The following is an 18,862-nucleotide window of genomic DNA, read 5'->3' as shown; positions in this document are numbered from 1 at the left end:
AATTTTTTTTTCAGATTTCAAAGATCTCATTTACTACACACTCCAATCTTATCAGTGCATTCTCTGGCAACTCAGAATTAAATCAGATTCAAGTTCTGATCAGAAAAACAAAAACGATCATGAAAAAATTTTAACCAAAAATTAAACCCTCTAACATACCATAAAATTAGGATTAGCTATTATGTATTTAAAAATGTATCTAATGCAACAACTTGCTTTTATGTGTATACCGAATTCGATAAAAATACGATCAAATTTGTCAAGAGTATAAGGAATTTTATTTACATAAAGAATACCGTAAATATCGTACAATGTTGCCATTGCGTGAAAAATTGGCAAATTAGTCCACTCGCTACCCAAATGTTAACAAATTAACAAATTTTTTATATAATTTATTATTTTTTAATCAAGTTGCTTTAAAACTAGCCTCTTGGCTTATTTTTATTAAAATTTAACTAACTTATTTTTTAATTTTTATCTCGTGAAGTGATCTTGTGTAATTTGTTTCATCTTCAAAGCTTTTAAAGCAGCAAAGTAACAAAGGTAAGCAATTAGCCGTTACATGTTTTGTATGGACTTAAATTACGGCATTAAGATTTGTGTTGGTAACCCTTACTCATTCTTTGTTAGTGAACCTCTTTTATGGCTATATTTGGAGTGGGTTTTCCTGTCGATGATTATGTGTTATTATGTGATCTTATCCGTTTGGTTAGTTCTTGGAAGTTTTACTGTGTCTCGTTGAGATTATTTTATTTGTAGCACTGGTGATTACCATCAGTTTGCTGTTGTTTTTTTTGTAGAGATGGTTGGTTCTGCTACTGCGATGGGGTTGATCATGACTTTAATCATTATTTTCCTAGAGTTGGTTTTCGGGTTTCGAATGAAAATTCTGTTCAATGTTCTGTTTTCGTGCGTGCTTTTATTTAATTCTGCTAGAGCGGCTTTTGTGGCTTCGGGGTCTCTTTAAAAAATTGCTTCACTTTATAGAGAAATTTGGACAGTTTTGGTTTGTGGTTTCGAAGTAATGGTTAAAAAATAACTCAAAACGTGACCTTATCAAGTGTAACGTTTTGAGTATTAAGAGGAATGGGTTGGTCTGATCCATATACAGGTTTATATTATATGAAGCTAGAATGCTGCTGGTCGACTTGCTGTCATTATAGATGTGTCGAATGATTGTAAATATAGTGTTTAACTGTCAGATTTTGCCTAACGCTAATGAGATTTCTTCATTAGGATAATATTCTCTTAAGAATAATGTAAAGAATCTGAGGTCTGTTATATAATATTTGATTTCATTACACTGATTAAGGCAGGAACCAGTCTGATACAAGAATGTTGCATGTGTTAATTTTTATTAACATTAAATCTAGACTTTCGAGTAAGTTAAATCCGTTATAGTAAAGGTTTTTGCTAGGCCGTTGTTAGTATTATTTCGTACTTTTCATTATCTGGTGCTGGTCAGCATTATTAAAGTTTTTATCTTATTTTGTTTTAGCGTACTTGCCATTGTATTTTTTTATTTCCCTCCTTTTCTTTTTAGCAAAAATAAATATTCAATTTAAATTTTTTAATTAATAAAAATTAAAAACTAAATTATCTTATATGACTGTATGTACACCTATGATTTATACATATTATGTCACATACATTATATGGTCTATGGATGATAGATACAATATATTAGATTGTCATTTTTTATACAATTTCAAATTAATCAAACAAGTAAGGTATATACTTTAAAAAAAAAATAATATTAAATCGAAAAACGTTAAATAATTACAAGTGTCCTCTAAATATAAGATTACCTAAGATATACCTTCTGTAACAGAAAATAAAAAAAAAAGTTAAATAATTGGGCTACAGGACATACAAACATATAATAAATTTTAAGGGAATTTAGATTGGGAGAATTTTTCATTTATTTATTCTATCTATACATGTATGTATATACATTTATATAGCTAAATTCTGGCAATATTCAATAAAAATTTTATGATTCAGTAGGAGTAGATTCAAATTATAAATTTCAAAAAATTAGTTTAAATACCCGGTTATTTTATTAAAATAATTTGAAATATTGCCAATTATACAAAATATTTAAAAAAAAAATATATTTACCCTCTATTAATATGTCCTATAACAATAAAAGGTCCTGTGATATTATATTGTGAAAAAAATTGGTTTAAATTTAAAAACATTGAAAGAAACTATTTCCAAATTATAACACAGAGATTTTTTATATCTTAATGGATTCGAATTTGTGTTTCCATAAAAACTTTGCTATTTTAATTCCACATGTACATAGGTATGTTGTGTATGATTAATAATAAGTATGATAAATAACTAAAAATTTCGTGAAATCCTTTTTGAGGAAATTTTAAATTTTAAATTTTTTCTTTATTTTTTTCCTTTTTTTTTTTCTTATTTTTAATAAATCAACTTAACATTGCAAATTTTCACTTCTTTCGCATTATTATATTTAATTCATAAAACAAATTCTCTCTTATAATTATATATGTATATGAATGTTTATTTAACACCTTTATTTGGTAACTAAGTGATAAGTTTTCGCGTTGTGGGACAAAAAGAAAATAAATTCTATTTAATGTAATTTTAAATACATACCAACATACAAAACATATACCTAATACCATTATATATTATGTATATATATAGATATTTCCAATAAAATATATAAAATGGTAAATATTGTATAAAAAATGGTAAGTTATTTAAAAAAATTCTTTGGTAGTTTGTTATCGACAGTGTACAGTGTTATAATAGGGAATAAAACGAATTGCAGCTTATTTTTTTTAAATTTTTTTTGTTTATTATTATTGTTTTTAAAATATTATAAAGTGATTAGCTATATTATTGTATATTTTTCAACTTTAAAAAATAAATTTAAATTATACATGTATATACATTTGTTAAAAATAATTAATAATAAAAAGCAAGAAGAGTTTACAAAAAAAGAAATTGCAAAATTGTTGTAAAAATAAAAGGAAAAATTCTTATGATTTTTATAAAAATGCAATATTATTCTTAAATAATATTATTATTATTATTTATATAATTAAATAATATATCGCACCCCTAATATAATATCGCCACATTCCAAAATTTGAAGTTTCGAGATATTTAAGATTCAAAATTTGCAAAATTTTGTATGGAAACTGAAAACAGCCACTTTTTAAGCTATGGCTGTATTTCACAAGTAGTTAATTTTTTCTTTTGTAGTAATTTTGTTTAAGGTGTTATTTTACAAAAAAATATAGAATTTTGATGCCACTACACAAAATATTGCGCTATTATATTAAAAATTGAAATAAAATTCGTGCTTTAAAATCAAATATTGCGGTATTCTACCAAGAAAAAAATTATATAAGCGCAACAAAACGAAATTGTGAACTATTTTACTACATGCCAAATCGGTATACATGCATTTTCTTGAAATAAGTCCGTTTTTTACTAAAATGGGAGAATTATTTTATTAACATCGCTTGCTTCAAATGAAAATAAAGTCCTTTTTTACTAAACTAAAAATTGAAAACTTATGCAATAACTTGAAATGTGGCTAAATTTTTGTTTTTTTTGGTATGGTTTCAACATTTGAAAAACATAAAATATTGTTTTTATTTTTTTTTTAATAAATTTTATTCAAATTCTATTCAAATTTTTTTGAAAAAATTTTAATTTAAACATAACTGGCATTCTACCGTAAAATACTAATTATATTGACATTTTTTGAACTTTCATTTTTAATATTTTTAAAGTATTTTAATATTTTATTTTTTGTTTTGTATGGCAACTTATACATTCATAAATAAAAAAAAATATGAAAAACAAACTAAAATGGTGCTCAAACTTAACAAAATCTTTAATAGTTACTTATTTTTAAAATAACTTATTTGTGTTCATCAACACTTTGTGTTGATATTTTTAAATTTTTATAAAAATAGTGGTGATTTTCAGGAATTAATAATTTATCGCACAAATCAGTCAGGTCTTTTTTTTTTTGGGCAGATATTCCCACTGGTTCCGAGAACACGTTGCTCATTTCTGTTGGAATATTTGAAGTTGATTTTCTTGTTTTCTGTTCAACAATATGTATTTCTGAAAAATCAGAATCATAATTTGTTTTGTAATACAAAATATTAGGATTTTCGTTTTGAATTTTTAAAATTTTTATGTCGCTCCATTTGACTTTTTCTTTTCTTGAATTTATGTTAAAGTTTTTTCCCAAATCCTCGGTCAGCTTTTTTAAGTCCAAGAAATCTTTATAGTTTAGTTCATTAACTTCATATGTTGGGTTTTTTTTTTTCGAATTTTGCAATATTATACGCCACTCCATTGGTGAATAAATCGGTCCAGCTTTAGCGGTTCTGCTTATATTTTTTTCAATCACGGAGTGCATTGAGTCTCCCTCATTTTGAGTATGTCCGACAATAAGAAATTTGTGCTCAATTGATTTAATGTTGTAATTTTTAACAACAAAAATATACATTGCAGCAATAAACTTATTTTTCTGCTGACCCATACAATTGTCCGAATAAAATATTACATTTTTATGTGAGCAATTAGTAGTTAAAAATTTAAATATACAAGTTCCTATCTCATTAGCTCCTCTTCTGCCTTGATCTTCATGCCATAAGTAGCAATAACCTTTTTTGCTTGCCATGTTGAACATAGTGAAATTATAAGATGAAAATTTGCGAGAATAATAAAAATTCGAAACGTGAGATGATGGTGTACTTAATACTGATTGCAAATCGTAGCACACTGTGATAAAATTTTCAGCATCAGCTGCGGAAATATCTTTATCCTTCTCTTTTTGTTCTCTTGATCTTGCTATTTCCTTCCTATGTCCCTCATATTCGTTTTCCATTTGGCATTTTTCTTCGTTGCTGCAATTATTGTACTTAGCGCAAAAAGCGCACTGGTCTTTTTTTGGTAAGAAGAAGCTTATATTGAAACACTCATTAAATACCTTGGAATAAGTACATAATTTAGCTGGTTCAATATTATTCTCAGCGCACTTTTTTTTGTACAGTCTGTACATTTCAGCGATAGTTAGACTTCCTTCAATATATTCCCTTTCCGTTTGCTTCCTTATATAATGAGCTTCAATGCGTGGAAACGAATTAATGTGGTCCTTGATTGAAGTTAAAACATCTTCCGGTATTTTTTGGTGGTTATTATGTTTTCCTCTTCGATCTTCATCTATTGAATGTAGATTGTCTTTGATCTTCAAAATGGCAGTTCTTATGAATCTATCACCAACATCTAATGTCGTCATGAAAAATTTTTTACAGACTCTAGTTCGATCACCTTCAGAGTTGTAAAAATTATAGGCGTGGTTCAGTCCAATTCGTTTGGAGCCTTCTCTTGTATATCGGTATTTTGTGACAACCTTGTCAACATTTTTGGCAATAAAATTTCGTTGCAGGCTTAAATCACTTAATCCCCAAAAATTATCAAAAATTTTTTGACGCATAGTTTCATCAAACAACATATTGCACTTAAATTTGCAAGAGCCTGGACATGCTATTCTGACTTTTTTTTCAGGTATTATTTTACCTTTCATTGTTGTATACGATTTTCCCGAATTTTTGTTGCTTTTTCTTATATTTTGGCTCCAATTTTCCACATTCCGTTTTCTTTTCCTTGATTTTTTAACGCCCTCACAATTTTCGTTATTTTCCTCAGTACCATCATTATTTCTACTTATTACACTTACATTCTCGTGTTCTCTATTTTTGTTAGGATCAATGTTTTCTTCTGCACTGAAATTCGTTTCGTTTAAAGTGAAGTTGACTTCTTGATCGTCTTCAGGCTGCCATGTTTTATCTCTGATAGTATCGTCACTGCTAAAATCGTTTGAAATTTCGTCAAAATCTATAAAAGAAGGTATAATTTTAATAAGAAGAACTATTTTAATAAAATTTAATAGGAACAAAATTTTGAAATTAACTAAATAGTTAAAAATAATTTCCTCACCAGCATAATTTTGACTGGATGATTCTGTGATTATTGGATTCTGTGATGATGTGCAGGCTGCTACTTCTTGCATAATATTATGATTTTCTTCCGAAATTGCATTTAAATTTTGCTCCACTTTAAGAAAAATAAAAACATGTAGTATTATTCTTTATAACTATTATTTTCAAAAATACCTTTTTCTGCTTCCTTATATTTTTTCACTAAATCGACCAGCAATTTACCACGAGAACAATTATTCATTTTTTATTATATATTAGTACGATAATGTACTACACGAACGCAAATAAAATAAAAACTTTTTTAAATTTAAAAAAAATACTGGTACCTTTAAAATAGCTCTGATAGTTTTTTATTTGTTTAATTAAATTTTGAGTAATCTAAACACTCCAAGCACTCACGACACAATGAATATTTTATCTAATAATTATGTATTTTCTTTTTTTTTCTTTTAAATAAAAGCAACAAAGCTTCAAAATCGTCACATTATTTCGACAGGATCATTCTTGCAAAAAAAACCACAAAAATTGATAAAAGTAAAGTGCAACGGTATAAACTATTTCAAACACGCACTATACTAGAACATCTAATGTAATATTTTTTTTTATCAATTAACATTATTACGTCTTATATTTCTCGGCAAGTTTATTCTTGCAAAACAAAAGAACAACAAAACAATGAAATAAAGTGCACTGATATGAAATAATGGACAATAATATTCAATAAATGTTATAATAAAATGAAACAAAACGAAATGCGTTTGTATTTGTGTGACAATATAATTCAAATTCATGTAAAAATTGATTTATTTAAGGGCACAACTAAAAATAATACAAATTTAACAACTATTTCCAAATATTAAAATGCCACATTTTTTGTTATGGCAATGTATAACGTCAAAATTTTGAAAATTGTGAATATAAAAGTGCCACAAAAGAAAATGGAACAAATAATTTACTAATTGAGCAACATAACACTGCTATAACTCAAAATAAAGCTATATTCAGCAAACTTAGTTATTAAATATTTAGAATTAAAGGTGGACAAGACTAAATAATGCAGTTTTTTATTTTCTGCTGAAATTTCCATACAAAACCCTCTTTCATAAAATATTTTCTACAGTGAATACTTTTTGTCATAGAAGAATGTTGAATAGACCAAAATAAAGCTAATGAATGCGCGGATTTTACTATACTATTAACTCGTTTTTGCAACATTTTGAGTTGTGGCGATATTATTTTAGGGGTGCGATATTAATGTAAAATTCTAACATCTATATTAACACATGTAATTTAAAAAATTTATTTTAACAGTAATGTTAAAATGTAAGAATTTAATATTATAAAAACGTTAGAGGTAATTATATAGGTGCTTTCATATATTAATTTGTTATAAAAATAAATATTCAACTGATTATATTTAAAATCTAATAAAAATCTAATAAACTAAAATATAAATATGAAAATTAATAAAATAATCAGATGAGAAATTAAAAGATAAAAATTCATTGCATATATCCCAAAATTATTTACAGGATATTTGTATTTTAAATTAACAGAATACTTAAAATTACTTACAGAATATTTGTGTGATTTCTATTTTAGTTTCTATATGTATATATATATATATAGCTATATGGTATATTTTATTAATTGCATTTAAAAGAATTTTGTATAGAAAGTGTTTTTGAAGTGCTTTTATTCTTTTTTATTTATATTGTATTAATTAATATGTCGCCTGATTATTTAATTTTCTTTTTTATTAATGTTTATTAAAACTATAATAATATGTACAATAAATAAGGTAAAAAAAAAATTAAAAAATGTTCGAAAAAATAAAGAAAAATATAAAAATAGAGCAAAAAACAAAAAAAAAAAAAACAAAACGAACATCAAATTATTATATAGGTTCACCTTAGTAACGTTTATAAAAATATACCATTTTTTTTAAAGAAATGTGCTAAATTTGCATATTATAATTATGTACATGCATTACATACATTCATATATACAAGTATAAATGTATTTATCATACTGTTTTTGAAGTACCTATATACATATATATAAAATCCAACATATTGTAATGAAAAGTGTATATATTATGTAGAGTGTTTAATAAAATATTATGTGCATATATATATATATGTGTAAAATATAAAAATAAATGGGTTTTTTTTGGAGTACAATACAATACAAACACACATACACTTAAAATATATTCTAATTCTATGTGAAAATTTTATATATGCGTTAGAATGAGCAATAATTGAAATCTTATATATATATATATATATATTAAATATATAATATATATATATATATATATGTATACATATTATATATACATATATGTATATATTATATATATACTAATTATGTGGATATTATAGCATGTGCTTTTTATTATATTATTAAAACATTGCGTTCTATATATTTTTATTTTTGAAAACAAAACAATTATAAAAATAAATGCAAAAAAAAAAAGCCAGGATATAAAATGTCTAGCATGTGAGCGAATTATTTAAAACAGGGTTTTTTTTATGACTGTCTATGTGTATAGTACTGAAATATCATATGCTCTTAACATACATACATTATACATACGTACCACATGTATGTCAAACCAAAATATCAAAAATAAAAACAAAAATTTCATTTTAGGCTTTTTTTTTTTTGATTTTCTCTTCTATGTTTTTTTTTTTTTTGTTTTTTTTCTTCTCTTTTAACAAGAATATTGTAATAAACGTGTTAATTTGAAACATTTTTGTAGTAAAAAAAAAATTTTTTTTTTCCACTTTTCTTTTTTCGCAATTGTTCATTCTTTTGAAAACTCGTTTACATATACATATATATATATATATATATATATATATATATACAAAGGATTAAAAATATATTCCTTTTTTTTATGCATAAACAACCAAAAAGAATTTGTCTATTGGAATATAATAGTGTATTTAATAATTTTATATTTATATGTATATATATTAATAGTGTTTAGATTTACATAAGGACAATAACATATTATAATTTATGCACTTAAGTGTGGCATTTTGTAACTTTTTTTTTTTTGCTTCACATGCTTATGTGTTAATCGTTTCATGATAACAAGGTGAGTTTTTGTATAATTTTGTTTTTTTATTATGGAAAAAAGAAGAAAAAAAAAATAATAAAATAGTTTAATTTTGTTTTCTTTATTTTTTTTGCTGATATATTTATGAAATAATAGAATTTATTTAGGGTAAATAATAATAATTGTTGATATGTCTGAGATTATGTACATTATCTAAAAATATTTTTCTATAGTATATTTATATATATATATATATATATATATAAATATAGTTACCTTAGCATAACATAATGATGAAATTTATTGGAGTAAAGAGATGAACAAAGCCCTAAACAGAAAGTTTAAGAATATGTATGATAACTAAATATAAAAAGATTACTATGTTCCGAGAATTAAAAAAAACAGGATTAATTTGCAGCAGAACAATAATTTGATGCATTTGTAATGCCTTATTTTTGGAAATTTTATTCATAACAATTTCGTTATATTGATATGCAAGTTCGAAATTTTTAAACGGAATTGGTTCTCAATATTCTGTTATGAATATTAAGACAGTGCAGTTTTTACTATATACCGCGAACTATTGTGTTTATGAAAGCGGCTAAAATACAGTAAGCAATAATTATGATATTATTTTCATATTAGATATAAAGTAATTTTTCTTTATAAATAATATGATAAGGGTATAAAATTTAAGAAATATTAGAACCCTATTTAAATTGTATGTGATCGAGGCTGTAGTTCGAGTAGCTGCAATGTAATATCAAAAGTTAGTTAGCTACTAAATTATTGAATTAATACGGCACCTTATGGTAGCTTTTATGAAACTTTAGAATTTACTTCTACATAATTTAGAAGTGATTGAAGCTATATAGTACTGAAATTTTGCAAAAAACGAAGATATCATGTTAATATTCAACTTTTTAAATCATTTATTCGCACGGGCATAAAAGATGTATCACGATCAACTCTACCTGTTGTTGTTTCATATGTAAAGTTTTGTTTATAAAACAAAAATTTTTTGGTGAAATAATTCACATTCCAATATTTTTCTAAAAGAAATTTTCGTGTGCGACATAATTTTATTTGATCATATAAGTATATACCGAAGCTCAACTTGGATTTGACCCAAGTTTATTAGTTTAGTATAATATGGAATTTGTATGAAATGTATGACTGCACTGTACGCACATGTTTTAAACACATTTAACACTTTTTACTGGTAAAACTATGAGAGATAGATGAAAATATTATATGGGTTAATTTTTAGATGTCATTGTAGAGCACCGAAAAAAACAAAAAAAAAATAAAAAAAAATTTCGAGAAATTTTGAGTTTTTCAAAAAAATAAAAAATTCAGATTTTGATCAGCTTTATCTCGAAAACTATTGCTCAAATAAAATTAATCGTAAGACAGAAAATAACGAGCCTGTAAAGTAAGCTGCCGATGGTTGCTTTATGCCACATGGTTAAGAAGTTATAATCATTTATTTATATGCAGGAAAAATTTGGTCCTTTTTTTTCAACAGGCTGCAGTTCGGAAACGAGTACATCTGCATTCCTCCCACCTATGCATTTTATTTTGCTGGAAATTGATCAAAGAAGCATCCCTGAAATTATATGCCACATTTTTGCGAAACATCCTGCGTAAATTGATCTAGTTCTTTGTAACAAATACTCAGCACGAAAATATTCCGTTTAATAAATATTCCATAATAATTAATTTTGGAATTCTTTTAACTTACATGTTTAATTTAATTGTCTTCCTCATATCCATACGTAAACTAAACTTCCAAGATTTAGATTTGAAACAAAATTAATGCTCTGGAAATTGCAAATGTAAGTAAATATTTGATTGAAAGTAAATCTTTAATTTTTTTTACACAAATTATGTGTAAATGCAAAGATTTTGGCGATACTCTGTAGAAATCCTGTATTACTTTCTTTCGATTCTTTTAATACATTCAAGAGAAGGCTGTCCAATCAAAATGATAAAGACCTTGTAATTTATGTGGAAAATATTGTAAAAGTTTTAATAAATTTCCAATTAAATTTTATGGAAAAGTTCAATTAAACTATCTATTATTAGAAAAATAGTATTTGCTTTATGCAATTTACATGTGGATATAAAAATAATTGAAAATAAAATGTTATGTCTAATAACATAAAAAATCACACAAATTTTATATTTTTATATATTTTGTATAAAAATTAATTGTACTCGTATCAATTACCATCAGGCTATCAAATGTTAAATTTGTTATTAAAGCTTAAAAAAATATTCATGCGGGGAAATTTTTTAATTAAAAAAAATTGTAAAAAAAAAGAAAATTACAAAATTACTAAATATGTTACTCTATATACGATATATGTAACTATATTATAAAAGGCACATACGGTAAACTTTTATTTAACTTTGATTATAGTTTTCCACTTCAAAAATTTTAAAGTTTGAATTACGTGTACTTACGAGTATTGTTTACGATAAGCAAACTGTGCGTTATTTGTTGCATATTTTTGTTTTTTTTGGTGCGAATATGTTCAGTTTACTATTGTTTCTTTCATTTATTTGAAATATATCTACTATTTCATAATTGTTCAGAAAATAGCAAAACATGAATGTAATTTTTGGAAAATCAGTGTATTTAACAGCGATTTATGCAATATTTCTATGTATCGTGAGCAATTATTCGCAAGTATGTGTCTAAAATTAAACCAATCGGATTTTTTAAAATAAAAGACTTTTGTTTTTCAATTTATTTTATGTACATATTTTATTTAAATATACCAAAATAAAAATATGAACTAAAAAATACGAGTGAATTTTCCATTTTAGTATTACATTTGGTATATAAATTATAGACTTTATGTGTTACCTTTTATTACGATGATATCTAGAACATGTAACAGGATTAAAATACTAAAGTTGTTTATTATAGATCCTTTATAAAAATACATGATTTCCCAATAGATACTTGAAGAATCTGATTTGATATGAGTATATCACAGTTTTTTTTTGGCTATATATGAAAAACATTGATTTTGCTTTCGTGTTGAGAACAAGTGAAGCATTATAAATGTTTTAACCAAAATTGCAATAAATTCATTTTTGAGTGATTCTATATATATAGTAAATACAGTTAGTTTATGTAAAAAATTTATAAAAATATTTAATTTTAAAGTTCATTTGTTGGCATTTAGTATATGATGCGAAAGAAAATTCACAACCAATTAACCCATATTTTGAGTGAAATTTTGTAATATGTACTAAATTTTTTGTATAAAATTTTTTAAAGCAATAAACTTGAAATTATATATCCAAGTAAATATAAGTCTTCAATAATTAGGATAAAGAGAAGTTTAATGGATATACATAGTATACATATAATGTATAACAGTATAAGAAATCTATCCATGGCACTTCTTTTTTGTTAATTCTTAATTAAATTTGTAATTATACCAAATTTTAATTATACCATTATCACATTCAATTAAAATTTTTATATGATATTAAGAAAATTATTTAAAAAAATTGTTAAATAATTTTCAAGTTCAATCCAAAAATTATGTCACACCACTAAATTAAACTAAATTAACTGTATACAACCGTATTACAAGAATAAAAAAGGAAAACAATTTTCGTTATTCTTTCCGTTTTAATAAAATACATATACAACAAATTATTGATAAAGAACCCAGCATGGATGAAAAAATTTTTTTTGACCAATTTTAAGTGCGCAGGCAACTTTTATGTTTTGGTTCTTTCTGTTGTCTAGGTAATGTAATACATTATAAATTGTACTTTTATATTTGAACTTAAGTTCTTTTTTTGTGAAGGTTGTATAAGGAAGTGAAAATATTGAATGTGAGTATAAGAAAAAATTTTAGTTTTCCATATAATGAATGTTATTTTATGTTAAATTAAGAATATCAGAATATTCTTAAGAATTTGTTCTGATTCGTACAGAGTGTCGTACAATTTTTAAATGATTTTTGTATATAGACGATGTTCCGTACTCAACAAGTTCCGAGTTAAAGGAACTTAAAGTCAATTTCGACTGTTTTTTTTTTTTTTTTTAATTTTTTAAGGGTAACTCAGTATATGTACCCGATACGCGCATTATTAAATATGATTTGGAAATCTTAGAATAACAGGCTTTCTCATTAATATCTATATTACTCATAAACGGCTCATCGCTTTTCATTTTTAAAAACGTTCATTTTTCAGGTGACGTTTCATTGGAGTTTTTTTCTAATACTAGTATAGCTGGTAGCCCTGGCAATTGAGCTTAAATTTGATATATGAATCAACTTCTTAACTGTTATTGAGAAAAAAATCTCCTAAACTGCAAATATTATTTTATAGCAATTATTTTTCTTCAATGTCCTAAACAAATGTTAAAAATAGTATTTCTCTTAAGAGAAGTACTATGTTATGAAAATGTTCAATTTAACAACCGGGTTTCCCTTACATTTGTAACAATTAAAGAACCAAAGAGTTTTTGCGGCAGAAAACCTGTACGTTCTTCATTCTAAAAGTTATGACCACTTCAAAAACCAAAAATGTAATTTTCCAAAAAAATTTTTATAAAGAAACCATAAAAATATTTTCCGTATTTCGAAAAAGGGGGAATATAGAGAGCTGTTTCTTCTTCGGTAAAATATTATATATGAGAATTACAGTGACAAAACTGCATTTTAGATTGAACCCGTTTTTTTATTTTAAAATTTTTGTCATCAATTTTCTCTTACACAGTAATTTGTTGAATTCTGAAATCTTAATTTTCTTATTTTCGTGATATTGTATAAGATTTTCCAAATTTTTATAAAAATAAAAAGTTAACGGTAAATGTTTTTCCACCATAATATATTTTAATTTACAACTCACCCAATTGATCGTCGCATTCGACTATTATGTGAACATATCTTTTAATTTTTTGTTCTGGCCCTAAAAGTATGCAATAATTAAAGAAAAAGTAATTCTTATTTAAAAAAATGGAATTTCTTAAAGAGAAATGTGCTTCTTTATAAACCATTAGTTTGATCCAAATTATTTTTCATTTTAATACAAGGTTGTGTTTAAACTGTAATAGTTACCCTGTATACTTACATAAAATTAAAAGAAAAGAATTAAGGTAGTAAGAGAATACCAGGTGAAAATGAGAAAAAAAAAACACATTTCTTTTATTATTTTAAACAAATGAGTAAAAATTTGAATATTCTCAGGATATCCCATTGAATAATTTCCTGGAACTTTAATAAAATGTCCTTTAATGAAAAATAGATTTTATTAAGCCGTTCTACAATAATGATGAAAATTTCATAATTTAGTTTATAAAGAGTTATTGTGAACGATGTTAGTTATTTTTACGGATTATTATAACCACGGATAAATTCTTGAAATTGAATATAAAAGAAAAAGAAAAACAAAAAAAAACTTTGTGTATGTGTTAATTTTCTTTCATGTTTTTCATATAGTTTGTGGATTTTTTGAAATTTTTTGGAATAAATAGCGGATTTTGCTATTAAAATTGTTGAAATTTTTTGAACTCTGTAATTGAACAAACTTCCGATTTAAATGAGAATTTGTTATTTCTATTGTTACACAAATGAAAATGTAATTGTAAATGAAATTTTTAAAATTATAAGAAAAAAGTGATTAAGTGGCACTTTATGTGAAAATATGTTTTTATGGAAATTTAATAATGTTACAATTTTGGAGTGTATGCAATTTTATATTAAATAGTAATTAATTTCTTTTTTTGGAAAAAACTTAATTGTTTTTTGGAATTTCGAATTGCATATTTACAAAACAAAAATTTAACGGTAAGAATATAAAAACATATTATGCTTACTCTGAAGAATATAAAAACATATTATGAATTTTTTAAACTTATTAATATTTAGCAGGTCCCCATCTTGAATGCTAACAGTAGATATTGTATTATGAATGTCTATTAGTTAAATTTTTATTTATTCCTTGGCTTTAAATAATTATCGCTTTGTTTCATGAAAAATTTCTGATGAAAAAATAGATGGAAGTGTAAAAGAGTTCAAATTTTCATGAAAAATTTGAGTAATAGAGAGCAATTTGAAAAAAAAAAACAGTTTCTCTTGCAGGTTTTTTTTTTCGATAAACTTGTTAATACTTTACCTAATTTAATTTCAGTATACATTCATAATCGGGGCTATTATTAAACGAAATTATTTATGAAAATTTTACATGTGCACTGAGGGAAATATTATCTAAATTAGATGATTTTTTTTTTTAAGAGAACAGACAAAAACTATATTCGAAATCACGACAACCATACTTTGTAGCTAATTTTGGCACAAATTGTATAAATTTGTATAAATTTTGTAGCCAAAATTCAAAATATTTTTTGAAGAATTGAGAAATATTTATAGTCATATTAGAAATAAATTCTTGATCATTTGATAATGTTAATATGATTTTCGAAATTGTTTATGACCACTTCAGATACGCGATTTTTTTCTGTGTGTATAAAACATGATTATAAATTTTATATTTCTTTTGTTAATATTATTTTAGTACATTTATTGATAATAATTAAATCAATTTATAGATCATATCGAAAATCTATAATTGTATTGTAATTTATATATATATTTATATACAGGGTGATTCAACAATAAGTAAAGAGCCATATACCATTAGATAAACGGTCGAAAATAAATAAAATTTTTGTTCGGAACATAGTATCAAATCGGAACTGTGACAGAGCTACAGGCATTTTAATAAAATTTGGCGAGATTTTACCAGTTCTAAGCTGATTTTGCATATAATGTAACTTCCGTTCGAAAAAAGATAGACGCTTCAAATAAACAGTTTTTGAAAGGGTTATTAGAAGGATTTAAAAAAAGAATAATGTATTATTGTATTTTAAATGTTTTTCGGAAATACAAACATTCGAAATTTAGGAAAATTCAAATTTTCCTTATCTTTTATATTTTTACATTTTTTTGTCCCGAAAATTTCTCATGAAATTTTTTTGAAATTTTTAAAACACTCTACGCAGAATTTTGTCCAGCTTTTATGGTACAGGAGTTATAGTAACACCAGATATAATAATACCAGTATTGAATTTCAAGATTTCAAAGACTTTATATAAACTCAAAAAATGATGAAAATTTGAATTTTATTAATTTGATTATGCAATAATTTTTGAACAAAATAGACATTCTAGATAGAAGTTGACATTTTCAAGAATTGTTATATTGTTAAAGGAACTAAATTTTGTTCAAACGGTTTCAAATTGAGTCTGTTACGAACAAAAATTTTACTTATTTTTTAACCGTTTACTCGATGGTATATGGTACTTAACTTGTCACTGAATCACCCTGTATATGTATGTTTACGCATATATTAACATTGATTTAATTTTCTATATAACCAATTCTAAGTCTAGTCAAATTGAATATTGTTTTTTTCTCAACAATTTTAGGTTCAAGGATATTTGATTAAGAATTCGATTTCTTTGTAAAAAAATAGATTTTGTTTATTGGAAATGATGGGATTAATATATGATTATGTACATGTGTATATGTACTCGTTTATTATATAATATGATATCACTAACTCCTACACTTTATTTGTTTAATTTATATTTAATATTAATTATAATATGTATGTGTAGTGTATTATATTTCATGTATTTTGAATATTTAATGAAATATTAAAACGTTTATTAGATTTCAACAAGAAAAAAAAAATTTTTTTTTCCGAAAATTTGAATAATATTTTAATGTAGGTGTTCTAAATGTAATATTACATATGGGATCATAATCGTATTACTCATGTACTCATGTACTTATAGTGTTATTATTGTATATGAAATTAATTATTAATCATTGGTCTGCAGAATTATGTTGGGCTGTTCTTATTGTAATTTTGAGTTTTTAGAATTTATTCAATATATTGGTTAACATCTTGTCGTAGATTATTCTTATTTTCTTTTCTATACTTAAATTTTTAATTTTAATATTAAATGTACATTATGAGAAAATGTAAAAATTACATTTAACAGCCTTGTATATTTTTCAACCCAAGAATATTTATTTTTAATAGGTAATGCACTAATATGCATAATTTTTTTGTGATTCTTCAATTTTTGTTGTTATGAATGAAAGTATTCAAATTTATCTGTTTAGATTGCCCTCTTATGTGAGTAAACTTCAGATTTTGGAAGAGTGCTTCGTTGTTGTAGGTTGGATTCCGATTTAGTTTTCATTCAACAAGTTGTATTGATAACGTGGTTGGCCCATTTTTATTGGATTGAATTTCTTACAGGTAGAATCCTAGTAATTTAAGATTTTTTCAATGTTCCGCGTCTTATTACGGACTATGAGGGATTCATGAGCCCGCAAACAGATATTTTGCAGAAAGTTAACATGTATTCGACTATTTTTTATACGATCATAAGTAAGAGGGTGCTTAAGATCAAACTATACGGTAGCATTGATTTTCTTTAAATTATTCTTAATTTATGTGACGCTTTCTATTAATTCGCTGTACAGTTGTATACGTTTAGTCTTGGCTGTTTAATTTTTAATTTATTTATTAATAATTAAATTAATACTACTAATATTACTTTTTTCTAAATTGGCTAAGTTATGTTTAATTTGCTATACTAAATGCTTGTACTAAGCAATCATCTATAATATATAAAAAAAAAATTTAACTTGTTGTATTTTGAGCTTGTAAGACATACATGAATTTCAACATTAATTATACATATAACTTGGAAATTGATACACAAATCTACATTATTTAAATTCAATACATTTAATACTTAATTAATACTTAATTAATACTTAAATTTATTAAAATTGTTGATAAAATTTAGAGTATGAATGAGAAAAATGCTTTCACATCTTATAAAACATATTTTGCTTGTTGATAATACAATATCATTTCGTTTTGAAGTTACAAACTAATATAAAAATTGCATATTTATAGGAGTATATTGTGTATGGTGCTTTGAGATAGTCAGCACCATATACAAGATATTAATTTTTTTATAAAAAAATTTTCAATTTAAATAATTAGAACTTATTTTTTTAAATAATAAGAATGCTATTAAAGAATGAATATGAAATTTTTCTGGTTGTATTAGAGAACTAATTTTGGAACACATTGTCTTTGTAGTTCTCTAGGTTATCATTGAGTTTTCAAAAATTTTTTTTAAAATCCGAATGACTAATAATTAAGTGCTTAAAAATTTTTAAAGATGGAATATATTTAATATCGCATATATCTGCTTCTATTCGAAAAAAAGAAATCGGGACTTATTAGGGTTTCATGGAAATTCTGGCTTGGTTTATAATGCATTGCAATCATAATTTTTCTCTGCTACTCTTATTTATTACATGTAATAATAAATAGCATAGTAGAGTGATCAGTTTAGTGTAATAATACAGTTACAAATAAAAGGGGGTGCGGGGGGGATTGAATTTACTTCTAGCTTCTTTTTCTTTCGAAATTAATTAGAATTCGTAAATACTATGTAAATATTGAAATGTAACTGAAAATATATATTTTTCGTTATTAATAAATTTAGCTAGGAAAAATTTTTATTTAAAACATTTTTTATTTAATTTAAATTTGTTTTGTATATGCAAAACTAAAAATATAAAACAAATGCGAAAAAAATTGAATAAATTTATTTACCTTTGAATATTTTTGAGAAAAAATAACTTTTAGAAATAGTTTTCTATACTATATTTAGCATATAAGTAAGAATTAAAAGGTTGAAGTCAATTTAAAA

At 24.3% G+C, this 18,862-nt stretch overlaps 1 protein-coding gene across 1 annotated transcript; it reads right to left on the bottom strand.

Moving 5' to 3' along the window:
• Positions 1-3,910: 3,910 nt before the first annotated feature.
• Positions 3,911-6,564, bottom strand: LOC129609780 (uncharacterized). The gene is made up of 3 exons (XM_055521900.1): positions 6,180-6,564; positions 6,004-6,120; positions 3,911-5,901 (listed from the first exon to the last, which is right to left on the bottom strand). Exons 1-3 carry the CDS (start codon positions 6,244-6,246, stop codon positions 3,911-3,913), a joined length of 2,175 nt encoding a protein of 724 aa, XP_055377875.1. The 5' UTR covers positions 6,247-6,564.
• Positions 6,565-18,862: the final 12,298 nt, after the last annotated feature.

This window comes from Condylostylus longicornis, unplaced genomic scaffold (assembly GCF_029603195.1).
Source record: "Condylostylus longicornis isolate FDR11 unplaced genomic scaffold, ASM2960319v2 ptg000040l, whole genome shotgun sequence".
Taxonomy (NCBI): domain Eukaryota; kingdom Metazoa; phylum Arthropoda; class Insecta; order Diptera; family Dolichopodidae; genus Condylostylus; species Condylostylus longicornis.
The sequence above is the reverse complement of the archived record's forward strand: the minus strand, read 5'-3'. Positions and strand labels throughout refer to the sequence as shown.